Here is a 16,288-nt window from a genome sequence, read left to right on the forward strand (position 1 = left end):
AGACTTACCCACACAGTCAAACCCACACCAGATAAACCTGCGCCATTCACACACAGACTTACCCACACAGTCAAACCCACAGCAGGTAAACCTGAGCCATTAACACACACACACACACACACACACAGACATATCCACACAGATAAACCCACACCAGATAGACCTGAGCCATTAACACACACACCCACACACACACACACACACAGACATACCCACACAGATAAACCCACACCAGATAAACCTGAGCTGTTCGCACAAGGGCACAGAAACACACACACAGACACACCCACACAATGAAACATGCAGACTTACTCCACACAGACTCACCCACACAGTCGAACACAGACTCACCCACACAGTCAAACACAGACTCACCCACACAGTCAAACACAGACTCACCCACACAGTCAAACACAGACTCACGCACACAGTCGAACACAGACTCACCCACACAGTCAAACACAGACTCACCCACACAGTCAAACACAGACTCACCCACACAGTCAAACACAGCCTCACCCACACAGTCAAACACAGACTCACCCACACAGTCAAACACAGACTCACCCACACAGTTGTCGCACAGGCTGCAGTGCGAAGCGCGCGGCGGCCTGAAGATCTTGCAGGTGAAGCAGTACTTCAGCTTGACCGTCTGCCCGTTGATGACCACCTCTTTGGTCCGGGGGGGCGGGCGGTAACCCCCCGAGATGGGGGCGTTATCCGCGTCTGAGGGAACGCCGCCGGGAGAGAGAGAGACAAACGAGGTTCACCTCAAACGTGCGCTGCTCGAACAACCGCACTTTAAACATTCGTTCCGGGAATACAATGTATCCAAATGGAAATAGAATATGGAGCCACTCAGTGTTCTAGATGAGCAGTCATTCAGCCCAGACTGGAAAGAGCTTCTATCTCCTCACTGCCTCGTTACTATGAAAAGCTGACACGAGCTTCCACTTGTGGAAAAAAGTTCTAGTCTCTCTCTCCCATAAAAGATCCCCTTCTCTCGCCCAGCTCTCCGCAGCTGAGTGCAGCTTAAATTCATTCGTTTCGCACAACTGCGTTTTTTTAAACAAACTGGCCGTGCGTTAAAATGGCCGCTGCGAAGGACGTCGGGGGAAGAAGAGGGTCACCCTGACTTTTTGATTTTCCGGACCATTTCACGTTTTTTGAAACCCCATTAGATTTCGAACCAGCCTCGGGAAGAGTGAAGATTGGCTGAATGAGCAATGAAATAAGCTAGGCTGGGACAGATCGTCTACACTGGCATTACACTGTTGCAAAAAAATGACAAGTTCTACATTTGGGCATTTCGACACGTTTATTCTTAGGTGAAATGTGTGGCGCATTCTGTAGGGAGGCTGGGTTGGGGTTCGATCTCCATCATAGCGCCGAGCACTGATCCCTTCTGTTACCCTCTCTGGTAAATGGTAAATGGACTGCATTTATATAGCGCTTTTATCCAAAGCGCTTTACAATTGATGCCTCTCATTCGCCAGAGCAGTTAGGGGTTAGGGGTTAGGTGTCTTGCTCAAGGACACTTCGACACGCCCAGGGCGGGGTTTGAACCGGCAACCCTCCGACTGCCAGACAATTGGTCTTACCTCCTGAGCTATGTCGCCCTCTCTGCTTTCTAGCTTTCTGAATAAAGGAAAAAACGGCGGCTCACATTCAAGTCTCGTCCCATATTCGGAGAATAGTGCCGTTCTTCTTGAAATAAAAAAACATCGATCAGGCATCGCCTTTGTTGTGCACAACACTTTCACACAAAAATACAACATTCTGTAATAACACAAAGGAACGCTGACAAAAAAAAACACAGACAGACAGTTTTGCGTGGGCTGACTAGACGTCAGCGGGCCAGCGAGGTGACACTGCAGCTTCGACGGGAATACGAAGCGCACCTCAACAAGCGCCGTTGCATAAGACTAAAAAGATCGTATTTAGAATTTGAATTATCCGGTGAATTCGTGTTTTTTTTTTAAACGTGTGACCTCATCTCGGTGGCGGGCTGAAGAGCGGTGTGCGTAATAGCCGGGCTTTTTTTTTTTTGCGATTCTCGGCGGAGGAAGTGCGCGTGGGCGGGTAGGTTATTCGGCACCTGCTCTCCTGGAGGAGGAGGAGGAGGAGGAGGAAGCGCTTGCGTGGAGAAATACGGCTGGAGATTACGCTCAAAACGAGCGCGCGGGGTCCCTTCCGCCCCCCCGCGAACGCGGTCGATACTCCTACCCCCGACGGAGGCCCGCTTCAAACGGCCTGCCCCCCCCGCCAGCCCACGGCGAGGCTAATTAGCATCCCCCCCTCTCCTTCGCAGAGGCACCGGGGGAGCAGGGAAATTAGCGTAACGGCGGACAGCTACGCGTAAATCACGACGGAGAGTGTGAGGGAAGCGAGGGCTTAGAGAGGCAGAGAATGCGCGCGGTAGCAGCACAGCCCAGGCCGACCGCTGCTACGACAGCAACGTGGGCTGGACCCCGAGGTGGTGGGACACATTCAGAACTAGAACACCTACTTCATTCCTGCGTTTGTGTTTTATGGGAATCGCCTTGGTTCGAAAACCAACCCCACCACCCAAATGGCAAACCTTCCTTTTTATGATGATTAAATGCAATAACACAATTAAGGCAATTCATCAGAAAACATTTTATAAAAACAATTTTAAAAAAAAACCACTCTACCAAATAGATTATTTTTGAGCATGTAAGACAAAAAGACTGTTTCACTGTCACCAAATCAAGCAACTGGGTGAAAGGACAAAGAAGTCAGACAGCACAACTCGAGACCTCATACTTTTAGTGCAGGTGGGGCGCCACCATTCTATCCCCTGAGTGAAAGTCCTTCGCATGGATTGTGCCAGAAACTCCGGCTGGGTCACAGACAGCTCACGTGCTGCTTGACTTCAGCCGGGAGACGATCTCACCGTTACCCCCGCGCTCCAAAGAGGCCCCGTCAGAGGGCTGCGGTTCGGCGTCTCCCCCCGATGGATCCCCACCCCTCCGCCCGCCCCCCGTAACCTGGTTACGAACACTCTGCGAACGTGCTGCCGGAGCTCGCGGCCCGCGGGAGGGCGCGTGTGAGAGCGAGGTCACCCAGCAGACGGTTCTAATCACTGAGAGCGTCGGTGCGATCGCGATCAAACGCTGCGATGGAGGAACTAGGGCGACGCGCCTCTCGTCGGTGTGGTGTGGTGTGGTACCAGGGCTGCTTTTGCAGCGAGCCGGGCAGTTAGTCTGCTCGTGGCCAGCGAATGTAGCGGCGTACCCTGCGTACAGTTGGAGGAGCTCTGTCTGAGCGATGGCAGGCAGTGGGAATCGTGGGTGGGCGGCTATAGCAACGTGGATTTGCAACCGCGGTATATCAAGCCGCTTTTCCACCGCTTGGTACCGGCTCAACTCGACTCGACTCTACTCGATTTTTTTGGTTTTCCATCGGCAAAAGTTGTGGATATTACCTGGTACCTGGTACTTTTTTTTGGTATCGCCTCAGTCGAGGTTCCAAGCGAGCTGAGGCGATACCAAAAGGCGACGTGAAAACAGCGCAGACCGCTGATTGGTCAGAGAGGATCAGTTTCATGCGGCGCCGCTAATGACGACCAGCTAACACTGACGGGGGTACTTATCTGCAGCGGAAAACGAAGTACCTGGCTTCGAAAGCGAGTAGAGTCGAGCAGAGCCGGTACCATGAGGTGGAAAAGCGGCTCTAGAAACACACGTCGACGTTAGGATTACTCAAGGACAGCGATATCGCTGCATATTTTGTCCGCTTCGCGACCGGGGGCAGAGACACACAGGCCCTGGCCGGTGAGGTGGAGGTGGCGGCGTGGGTGGAGGCGATATGTTGCTGCAGTACAGGAGCGGCCCAGGCTCGCGCGTCGAGAGCTCGAACGCGGCGATGCGCGCAGAGAGAAGCCAAAGAATGAATCCCATTCCCGGCAGGCAGAGAAAGAGAACGCCCACTCGATCTCTGCTGAGATAAACCACGCGATAGCGGTCCTAGCCTTTTCTTTCCTGTGTTTCATTAGACAGAGATGAGAGATGTGGCCAAAAAAGCAACAAAAATGAGTTGTCTACAAAACCTGTGCCATGTACTGGTCTTATTCTGTACGGTCGGGACAAGTGGAATTCCAGAACATTCTGTCCTGAACATTAGAGAGAAAATCTTTTCATACGAAAATTCTATAGTGCCGCTTAAATAACTGCAATTACCCTGCACTAGGGATTTGCACAAACCATTCTGCGTTGCCCTTACAATCTCAAAGAGCAGAAGAGAGGAGAGGAGAGAGAGAGAGACTGATCATAAAAGAGAAGAGGACAAACTGCGATTGCTCACACTAGCGTGGGAGCTAACACTACAAGGAATCAATACCACATGCCCATCAGAACACAATGATGCACGTAAAGGACAGGCACTGCCCTTACAACCGGTCAGTCTGTAATGAAGCACATGCAAAATACATCAAATGCAGATTATACAAAGACCTTATACAAAAGCATAACGGCCATGTTAGATGAATTAAATTACAGCTGGCCTGTTTGACTAAGGCAATTCACATTGGTCAGCTGTTGCTGGCTAGGTGGCAAAGGATACAGCCAGTTTACCCTCCTAAACTGATGCTTGTAAAAATATTTTTCAAAATGTTCTTTTAGCTTATCCCACAGGATCTGATCGTTAGAGAGTTACTTATGATGTCAGAGATTCTAGACAGCGTGCACAGGCCTGGTGACACCCTCCCCCTTCACTCGAAGGGATATATCTGGCGAAGGCTTGTGGGGCACACCCAGACACATCTGCGAAACACATGACAGGTTCCTCTTCCTGTTTTTGGGAAGCCACAGCAGGGGACCCGTGAAACTCCCCTCTCGGACACCTCTGTCGACGGAAAGCGTATGCGCGTGTTCTTCTACCCCGTTCCCTGCAGCTGGAGAACTGTTGGGGGGGGGGGGAAGAGAGCTCCACCCATCGATACCAGAGGCCACCCGGAGACGCGCAGCACCCGTAATGTAAAAAACAAACAGCATTAATAATTAATGCGAGACACTTGTGACAGGAGCCCCGCTTGGTAAAAATGAAAGGGGAAAATCGAGTTTTACGGAAAAAAACGAGGAGTTTATTTCCTCTTCCAGCCCCAACCCTGCTACAGTAGGGGGCATGGCCTCTGCCTGAACGAAGTCAGATAACCTCACAGACGCTGCGGACAATGGGAAGGGGGCAGGCCCGGCGTTTGCCAACACGGCCTAGCTGTCCTTGAACTCCCAGCCCAGGCAACCAGGCTGCTGTTTACAGACCCACTTCCCTATGCCCCCCACACACACACCCCCCCCTCCACAACTCAGGCCTGTATGAGTGCCAACACACCCGGAATACGAGAACACAAGGACACAAACGCAGACAGAAACGATAACCCTCAGTACTGTACACATAAATAATCCGTGAAGGCATGAGATCACTCTAGTGCACTTTTGGAAAGAGATTAATCGCAAGTTATGACAAGAACAGACTGCGGGTCTGATTTGCATATTTTAATATCTGGAGTTTCGTTCCCATTTGTAAACAGCCTCAGTTTTCTGCCAAAAGTAAAAAAAAAAAAAAAAAAGTCTTGGCAAATCAATTCACTTTCTCTCGCTGACACAAGTTACGTAAGGATGTCACATATCCTGGTGCTTTTATAAATGACAGACAGGCCAAAGGGTGAGGCCGTCAAAAACGTAAAAATGTAGCATTCAACAATGACGCTTTCCTTCCTTTTCGATGTACAAGACGCTCGGTCCCCCCCCCACAGTTGCCAAATGTTTATCCTGCGACCGAAATCCATCGAAACATCTGCCCAAATTTAGTCACTCTCACACCAGGCAGCCGGTCTGGGGCTAACCGGTCTGTTGCCGTCTGCGTTTCTGGGCAGCGTATTCCCAGAAAGAAGAAGAAGAAGAAAAAAAACTCAAGCTAAACTCTTTACACATCTGTTTTTGCCTTCCAAAAAATGCACATTGTGGGCAAGAGTGCGTTCCCTTGGTCTGAGTCCTGAGAGGAATACCCCCCAGAGATCTCAGCAGTCACCACTGGTCATACATGGGATAGAACTGATGAGCTTCCTGAAGCAGTGAGATGAGTACTGCTCCTAGCTATTGTTTATTCACACGCACGCACGCACGCACGCACGCACCCCCACGCGCACATGCACACCCACGCGCACACGCACACTTTCCCTTCCCACAATCCTTTTCCGCTTCAAATGTAAAGGTCCTTGTCCTGACCGCAGATTAATTACTCGTTGACTTGTCACGGGCATACAGATGGCATTCGGAACAATAACGTTACATCACTTCCACCCCGATGTCAAAAGCAGCCCCATCTGTCCTGTCCGTTCGTCCAGGCTTTTTATTTTTCATTTCCCCTGGCTGCTTTTCCTGTTTTTCAGCCACGGTCACACCTTCAACGCGTCTCCACGTCTCTGTTGAACTGGGTAGCAGACACAGCAATGTTTGCTGAAACGTCCAACAGGCAAAGTGATTTTAGATCGTTTAGCCTCAAGTACTGCTCATGGGATCTCATCGTCAAGGCTGCAGTCAATCTGTGCACAAACATTAGCTACGACTGGGATGCAATTAGCTAGAAGGGAAATTACGCTGTTTATTTTTTGTGCCCTCTCAATCGGTTCTGAGCACCAATTGGAAGCTCTGTGTGGAAAAAAGAGCCAATGGTAAATGATGTCAAAGGGATGGATGGGAGAAAACCCATCAAAGTGGCTGGCACGGCTGGTGAAATGACACAGCAAACTGAAGTCTACCAGAATTTAACCCTGGGGTTCGTGTTCATTTCAAGCTCCGATGCTGCATCTAACACCAACGCTGTTTCAGTTCAAATTTAGGCTAAAACTTTGTTTTACTTGCAAATTAAGTGAACGGCCAATCTCAATGACGTACAGGCCCTGAACACATGGAGCTGAGCCCATCCCCATACCTGGCTCTGCACAAGGCGGTTACATCTCCAGCCGCAGAATGACGGATGTATAAAAGGTTTAAACCAAACAGATCTGCGTCCGTAGCTGCGACAGGCCTCATAAAATGTCTCCTTCAAAAGGAGGGTGAGGGAATCTGTTTAGTCTGGAGCAAAACCACCTAGGAGCTCCTCGGAACCGACTTGGAGCTCGAGGTGGACAAAAAAAAAAAGGACGGTTCACAGTCGAGGAATGTTCCGGAAGGTCTACATTGTCAGCCGTGCAATCGCAGCTGGTAGCCATTATTCAAAAACCTGCGCTTCCGGCCTTCCTCAGACTCAAAGTGCATCACGGGTTCCAGCTTCGCCTCCCGCAAAAGCCTCTTAACGAGGTTTCTTTAATCAGCCCCGCTCTGCCTGCGCAGGAAAGCAAAAACGCTGCTTATGTAACGTGAAAATATTCCCCGTTACGGAAGGGAAGAGCAGAAACAGGATACGGGGCAGGAAACGACAGACTTCTGAGAAGTGGGACACCCTTGTGAGTAGTCTTGGCAAAGGGAAACTGAATATTTCCTGGCCCCTGTGTTTCATTTTGTCACTGTAAAGCATTTTATACACACGTTCCTAAAAGCTGTACAAATATTAAAGCTTATGATGATGATGATTATGATTATTACTCAGGTCATGACTGAATCCAGTGCGAGACAAGCATGTGCTAAAGTTTACAGACAGCTTTTGCTTAGTCACCTCTCTTAGGGAGAGAGAGAGAATTCTGTCAGTCTCACCGTGTGACAAACAGATCCTGCTGTGGAGGTATTTGAAACGCGGTGTGACAACTCAGTTCTGCAGTAAAATATCTAGGGAGCCAAAAAAAAAAATTCAGCAGCGACTTCAGAAGACAACCCAACATCCCCACGACAGACGAGCTCAAAAGATGAGAGGAATTCGCGGCAGGCTAAAAATATTTGAGCGCAGTCTCGGACAGCTATGAGCAAAACACGAATATCGTTCCCGGGAAGTGCGAACAATGAGTTCATTTTCTCAGTTTTATTGGTGAACGTCACACAGCGCCAAAACACGAATGCGGTGGCCTAATTTTGTCAGAGCCGTCGAAGGCAATTAAACCGTGTAATGCTGGTCTGTTAAATCTGTCGTCTGATCAGAGCGCTTCTTTCTTCCTTCCTTGTTTATGAAAATATTTGTGTTTTATTGGGTCTATTTTAAACTTTTTTTTATTTTCCTGGTTCAGAGAGTTGAAAATTGAGGATGAACAAGACCAAATAGTGAAGCGGCAAGATCACAGACGCACAGTTACAGTAGATAGGCCTCTCTTAACTTACTACTATACGAAAACAAGGTGAAAAATAAGTCATTCTGTCTGGATGGGCGTTCCAGGCTCTCCCCTCAGGCCAGTGTTTATATTACCCAGACTCCAAAGCAACAGATGCTGTATAAATGTGCTTTCATACCTACAGCCATTACCTCTCCCATTACACACAGGAAATGGATATCGATGACAATACTCGCACTACGGTTTTAGATCACATGAGACTAATAGCTATTTTCTGTTGCAATAATATAGGCCATGGCATACATACAAGGTATTTAAAATCTATTTTCCATTTTGAATTATTGTTGTATATAATTATCTTTTTTTCAATGGCTGGGTAGCTGGGGTGTCCGTCATAGGGCATCACTGTATGCGGTCTGAATGGAGGTCGAGATCTGAGGCTCAACAGTGCGATGGCGATTTTGCACGTGACTTACCGTTTGCCAGAACAGGATTTTAATCCTACTCGTGCGTCAGGCTTCCATACTTTCTCACACTGTACTTAACTGAATATTCACACAATCAGATTCTTACAGGACATTTAATTCAAGTTAATCCAACAGTGCTTTACTTGGGCTTTCAGGCCCGGAGCCCCTGCTCAACACTGCACTGCGTTCAGCACCGATGCGGCGTTCAGCCGGTCGCGGTGCCAACTCACTCGCGCTGGCCAGACAGCGGAAGCAGAACGGTTTTTGACGGGCGCCAAACGACTGAACCAGGCTAACTGCAATCAGCACAGCATCAGGCTTTAATTACGGCCACACAAACAACACCAGCTGCCGTACGGATTGGCCGCCGGGGACAACAGAGATGAGCCGACTGGCTGATTGATTGACATGGCAGAGAGTAAGGGACGCTGACAGAGACGGACAGACGGAGGGGAGGGGAGGGGGGCGGGGACGATTCGGGGCTTTTACCGATCTGCCTCTCCAGGTCGGCGGCCTCGTCGGGCGTGGCTCGGGGCAGGACGCCGGGGTCGCTGAAGCTGGCCCTGAACAGCATGCCCATCACGAAGACGAACAGGACCCCGCCCACGGCGGGGATGGCCGGGGTCAGGTTGGACGCCAGGAAGGGACAGCTGCGGAGGAGAGAGTCAGAGAAAACAACACGGCCATGTTTATCTTCCCAGGCTGGAGCCCGTAATTTACGGCTAAGGCAACAGAACGCTCCCCACACTGAGCGATCCCCCATGTTTGGGACAGGAAGGCCTGAAGGCAAAAACCCGAATGTTATTCTGAGCAATGGCATTTTGGCAGGATGAATCTGTCAGCACAATGGCAGTACACATCCCCCCCCATCCGCCAGCCCCCCCCCCCGACCCTGCCAGTATGATTTAACAACTGATCTAATGAGAAAATTCCTTTTAATCCAGTTATCTTCTCATCTTGAGCAGGTGCCGATGGTGGTAATCGCATTACGTCAGTTGAGAAGCGGCCATCTTGACAGAGTTTAATTTCATAAGCCGACGAAGGGGCGGAAGGTAACGAGCAACGTCGCTCCCGGTGAGGACAAATCCGTAACTGGTGTCCGAGCGGCGTTCCAACTCCGCACCGGGCAAAATGCCACATCCTCCCCGAGCCTGACATGGGGAGCAAGGAATGACAAACTGCTTCTGAAAATCACACAAGTTTTTCCACAGAGAACGGGCCTGAGAATGTTCTGGATGGGCCAAGAGGAAAACAATTTTGGGTGGGGGTGGGGACTTTGGAACAGAATGGTGAGGAGGAGAATCTACCAACTTCAAAACCATTTGGCATCATTCTTAACTGAATCAATAATGGACACCGGAGGTGTCGCTGTACTACTGTCATACCGCTTACTGCAGATACTGATTGTGGGGGTAATTTCAGATGCCAATTGCAACCCCCCCCCCCCCCCCAAAAAAAAAAACCCCCATCATAATCTGCAACATTGGTTCCCCTGCCATGAATTGACTATATGAACTCTTTATTTTGTGTTGGCAGGGAGACATCATTACTGATCAAATTACATAAAGTCAGTGAGGGGGCCAGCCTAAGAGATGATTGGTCCATTACTTCCTTACTTTTCTTCATTCAGCCGACAACAATTGCCTTAGCTAGAGTGAGTATCAATCAATCAAATTTTATTTGTATAGCGTATTTTACAGCAGTTGTAGCAGATACAGACAGTAATGGGGTCCGTATGTCACAGTAATTCTACGGATTGCCATTTCATAATAAGACTTAATGGCTCTCTAAACTTCTAGAAGGTTCTCTGAACAGTTTTAGGGAGGGCAGTGCTGACACACAGGCCTAAATTATGTTCATTGACCAGCTGCACAGGTTTATGCTTCACAGCTGTGTACAATTATTCTGGTAGTTTTTTATCGCCCTTCCCAGTTGTGAGGGGTCTGGGGCTTTGCTTGCTCCTGCAGTGACAGACAGTTAGCAGCCCTTCCTCCTTGGACCCTGATAGGTCATCAGGCACAGCCACACAAGCCCTCCCTACTCTGCTCTCACGCCTTCATCTAGACTCCTCCTTCTAAACCTATCCTTTAATTCTGAGGATGGTTCCTACAGGGCTTACGAGTTGGTGAGGTGCTTATGAAAGGAGACTTCTGTCTGCCTGTGTATCTGTCTGTCCTGGGAGCAGCAGGAAAGGGGTAGAGCTGGAGGCGTGATTCTACATCCATCATTATCTTCAAAGTGACCTTGTCATTCAGTCACTCAAGGCAGCAGGGTCAAGTGCACAGTATGTACTGTATATCTCATGTTATCAACACACACACATACCAGGATCTGACAAAGTCACATCCAGCTATTTATGTCAACATAACTCAAGCGAGTCAAAAAAGGGAAAAAACTTTGGAGAAATTATTTTTGCAAAAATACCGCCCCCCCCGACCCAGCCCCCTCAATTTAAAGTTGACAGGCTTCAGCCGAAACAGACCGCAACACCGTGGGAGCGATTCCATTTCCGTCTCTCCCACCGGTCTACTTAGCCCTGCCATTTTGGCTCAGACCTCCAACCTTCGAGTGCGGATTCCCATCAGCGTGAAGGGCCCTCAGAGCACAGCGCATCGCTCAGGAGCCGCAATGGCGCCTTCGTCAGCGGCACTGCTCCTAACTCGGTAACAGACCGGCTCCTCTCCTCTCACGCCTAGTCCCATTGGCCGCTGAGCTCTATCACTGTTCGCAGGGGGAACCCAGGAGGCTCGAGTGTGAGCATTACTCACCGACGATCCGCCTGGCATTCTGGGTTCAGGGTTCTGCCCGGCTCCGAGCGCACAGCCTGGGCCAAAGCCACCCACGCGCACTGCAGTGTGCTGGTGCCAAACGGGGGTTTGGGGGTGGGGGTGGAGTTAAAATGACAGCTGGGTGCTAATAAAATCCACCTTCCTATTGGATTTTATTAATAACCCTAAAAACTGCCAGGGCTTCAGCAGTCCCCAGCCTCGCTCTCCTTGCATCCCCATAGCTTCACCTCTCCAATCCACTCCATGTTCAGTCTACTTCCTTCTGCCACTCGATCATTTCCCTCTCTTTCTGTTTTCTGAGCCTAAAATTTAGACATATGGATGACACACACATGCATGCACACACACGTGCAGACACACTCACACACACACACACTCACAGATTCTAGTGTGCGAATATGTACACAAACTAAACACAGACTCCTCTCTCCCCTCCTCTCCCGCTCTATCACACACACACACACACATACACAGATGTCAGTGTGTGCATATGTACACAGACTACGCACAGACCAACTCCCCCTCCCTATCACACAAACACACACATAGATGTCAGTGTGCATATGTATACAGACTGCACACAGACCAACTCCCCCTCTCCCCTCCTCTCCCGCTCTATCACACACACACGCGGTAAGGATTTAGCTCGTGAAAAGGGTGCATCTGACTATGATGAAGATGAAAATAATCTGCACCATAGAGCAGCAAGAAGAAAATGGTGTAGCCTTGCATTTTACATTCAGACTAGTGTCATAGATCTGTATCCCTAAGTCTGGGGGTTTAGACCATTGCATGATTCTATTCATAGATAAACAACAACATTGCAAACAAACAAATAACAGCACAAAGGCTCAGTTAATTCAGAAAAATGAAGATCTAGTTACACTGGATATGGATACATGGCACTGTAGTGTAATGGGTAAGGTGTGGGTCTTGTAACCGAAGGTCACAAGGTACTTAACGTTTAGCATCAGCTAACCGCCTGTAATGTAATAAGTGACATGCAGTTACAGTCACCAGCGTATCAATGTCCAAATGCTACAAGAATCCCCCTTTTGAAGGCTCACATTAATTTGTGACCAGAGCCAGCAACGGTATAGCGACAATGGTATAGCGGTCGCAACGGTTGGCAGAGGACCGCTTCCATTCGACGGGAACATCAAGCGACCCATTCCCAGGCCCCTGGAGTTATCAGACCGGGCAGATGCATCCGTAGCATGACCAATTAACGGCCGCAGAAAAACTATGAATACTGAATAGTAAGAACTGAAATTGCGTGCCATTAGGCTAACCCAACCTGCACGCTCTGAGCGAAGCCTCTTTCCCTTCCACGCGCGCTTCTGCAAGCGTCGCATAAATTAATCAAACAGCAAGGTCCGCAGAGATTTTACTGGACTATTTGGCTGGGCTGAGCCATTTCGAGCGGCGCTTAAGTGTCCTCGGTCTCTTATTTCGGGTTACGGTGTCTGCAGTTTCCCGTCTTCGTCGTGCTACGCTTTAATACGCTGGCCCGAAAGTCTCATCAGGACAGGAGCGGGAGCTTTAAATGTCCTCTCGCATCAGTCTGAAGGCGAAACAGAACCGACGAGTCTGAGACGATGATGCAAAGAGGATTTTTACCAACTGCCTCTTTTAGCTACCCTAACACACATCCCCCCCAGGTGCGTTCAACAAAAGGTGTGATTAACTTGATTTGCACAGGAAGATTCTACAGGAAGTAGGCCAATCAGGGACTTCATCTTAAACTCCCCATCTTTTGCTGATCAGCACCTTAACATTCATAACTGGGATTTGTCATTTCCCGCACCGGCAAAACCACTTTTATCTTTATGCATTTCCTTCTGCAAACACTCACTGTGAAGTGATATGCGGCACCGTTCCTCATTGTAAATGGCTCTATTAAAATTTGAAAACGGCGAATGATTGACAGTAAACAAATCCGCTGAAAATTAATTTCCAGCCTTGGTTAACGTGCACAGACGCAGTAGCTGGCAAAACACGAGGCGCGATGGTTTCCAAGATACAGAAAATAGGGACGGAACCAGGGATTTTATATAATAAAATGGCATTAAGAAAATCTGGAAGAATAAATAAATATTTATAATGACTACAACAAGCAGCACTAATAATGTAGGCCTAGACATTGGTGAATGAGTGCAAATCTACAGTCACTGATTTAAAAGAACCTTATTGATAATGCGAACTGCTTTTGCTCAGATGTGTTAATTGCTAAAACATAGATGTCGTGCTGCAAGAGGGTAATAAGTGTGCGTACGAGAAGATCGACTAAGGCCATTTGTTGTTTGTTACTCACAAGGATAAAAAACAACAACATTGTGTCTATTGTTTACCATGGCGATTGATATTTGATGTCTTGTCTTAGCCACAGTCTAAGAAAGAGTTTCAGAAAGAGTCATTTGAAGCCCTTTGTATGCACGCGCACAACTCCCTTGCGTCGCCGGTGGCAATCGACCCCCTGGTGGGGCTGCAGAGGAAACGAGCAGGTTTGTAAGCTGAGGAATAAACAACACAGAAATAAAGGCCAAAACCTGAATGACACAAAGTCATCTAGGAAAAATGCAGAATCGAGCGTAACACCTACGCACCTCCACACGCCAATGCTCAGCCAATCACAGAAAGGCCAGAGAGATGAAAGAGCACATTCTAGAAAAAAAAACAAAAGGATATATGCATTCATCTTTTCAATGCCGACCAGATAATTTTCAATTTCTTCTCCTCAACCTGCATGAATATTTTTAAAATATATTTTCTCAAGTTGTAATCGCAGGCAAAATAGCCTGGCATTGCATTGGCAAAATGGACATGGCATTCAGTGAAGCTCAGGTGTTCCCACCAAAATAGCTTTGTCAGAGGATTGGCTATTGCCTCCAATTGTTTCTCCTCAACCACAAAAGTCATATTTCTTTAGTTGGAGGCAACAGCCATTCATTTGGCAAACTGTTTGGGTGGGAATACCTGACCTCCCCTGAATGCCGTGACCAACATTAAATAAGCAGTCCGCACGCGCTTTCAATGCTGATGCACGCTCAACGGACAGCAACACGGCCTATCACGGTTACAACGTTTTAAACGGCTCGGCTTTGGTATTTCGTGTCGTTGTTTGTCTCCCCTGAAACTCACATTCCGGCTAGATCATATTTCTCCCGAGGAGCGCTCCAGACTGCTGTGCGCACGGCACAGCGGGACTCCTTGGCATTGTTCTGAAATGAAGAAAGTCGGTTCTGTGAATTGCGGGCCGTTATCAGCCCATGGGTACGACGGCTTGCAGTCGATGTTATTGCGGTTCCATTAAAAACCCCTGCTGGGAGTCACAAACCCACGAGCTCGAAATTCAAACTGGGGCATTTGTTAAAGTCTCCTCTCGTCGCCATGGAGACGCGAGCTGCCCGGTAGCGCACGCAGCATTGCCGGAGCAGGAGCGGTTGACACGGAAACTGGTCCACGGCAGCATGAGTTTAGGCGGTGGAAGAGGTAGGGATTACCAGGGGAAAGGAAAAAGCATTTGCATTGTCTTATTTTTCAATCGAGTCGATCTTTCATATATGCCACAACACTTTTTAAGGGGGGAGATCATTTCCTGGGAATATAATTAGTGGATCACAAAAGGTTAATTATAGCCTACACTAGCCTACATAGCGTTTTTCCAAAATACAAAGCATCCATTTAATTCTCCAGACTGACAAGTCATTGATTACACAAGCCTGTTTGGATCCCTTAAGGCTAACCTATCTGTTTGACTGATGCAGGGCTCATTTAAACATACGAAGAGCATAATACAACCATTTCATTCAACTGTGCAGAGAATTCTAACCGGCCTGTATGAAATCAAATGCGCCTAACTCATTCCACGTGCCTCGAACTACACGCTGGGAAGTAAAGACTATTTCAACACGCTGAATTAGTTAGCAAAAACAAGAAACAAACAACAACAAAAAAACCAAGACCTCATGATACAATTCTGCGATAGAGCGCATCACAGGAAAAGAAGCTTTCGTGCCTTTAGCTAACGAACACCTCTAATGTTGAGCCCCTACAGAGACCTTAATATACACCTCCGACAGACAGCAATGTGATATCGGAGCCCTTACATAAAAACTTGCATTACACAGAATGGGAGTTTATCCTCAATTAACCTTATTACTTGGAATGAACCACATATCTGGAATGATCTCTGTTATACAAGAACAGGAGACAAACATCAGAAGATATGCCCAATGAAGCTTCTTCCAGTGTCCCCATCCTCCTTTTAGGTCACCTCTATTCCCACAGACTGGGATTGTCAACATCATCGCTATTACCAGTTTTATATATAGCAAAACTTGGCAAGAACAAAAAATATAAACAAGCAACTGCCAGCACCTCTTCTATGGTATTATGACCGTTTGTTCATTCAAATAAACTAGCCATATCAGTACCGCCATAATATCAGAATATAAAAGGATATTCCTTATACGCAACAGGAACAAATTCTCAGAAACTTACGTCAACTCTCAAATCAAAACAAATCTAATAAAAATTCAATTAAATCAATCTTTTAAAAAACATGAACAAGTTACTGCTAAGATGTTATCACATGACCTGAATCCAGGGACCTATTAAAATATAAAATGTAAGCGTTCCTCAAACCATTGCCCGGCAGCCGTGTAATATGCACTCCCGGTTTTCAAAGAAACCACAATTACACTACAGGGCCCTTACTTTCCCATTTTAGACTTTCAAAACTGAGCTCTGTGAAATCAAATAAAATGAGTGTGGGATGCCAGGTTCTTCACATAGTAACATAACGCTGC

The 16,288-nt window shown here is 48.0% G+C and overlaps 1 protein-coding gene across 3 annotated transcripts in view; it reads right to left on the minus strand.

Annotated features, from left to right (window-relative positions):
• LOC135257269 (palmitoyltransferase ZDHHC14-like) overlaps positions 1–16,288 on the minus strand; it is a 31,876-nt gene that overhangs the window by 11,947 nt on the left and 3,641 nt on the right. For 2 of the 3 annotated variants that reach the window (XM_064339838.1, XM_064339837.1), the window contains exons 2-3: positions 9,178–9,338; positions 568–726 (exon numbers count right to left, since the gene is read on the minus strand). In XM_064339838.1, coding sequence (XP_064195908.1) covers positions 568–726; positions 9,178–9,338 — 320 coding nt within the window. Of the gene's footprint in view, positions 1–567; positions 727–9,177; positions 9,339–12,774; positions 13,512–16,288 lie in introns of those variants that run through there. The other variant, XM_064339839.1, reaches the window with a different exon arrangement.

The sequence above is a fragment of the Anguilla rostrata genome, chromosome 6, assembly GCF_018555375.3.
Source record: "Anguilla rostrata isolate EN2019 chromosome 6, ASM1855537v3, whole genome shotgun sequence".
In the NCBI taxonomy this organism is placed as follows: domain Eukaryota; kingdom Metazoa; phylum Chordata; class Actinopteri; order Anguilliformes; family Anguillidae; genus Anguilla; species Anguilla rostrata.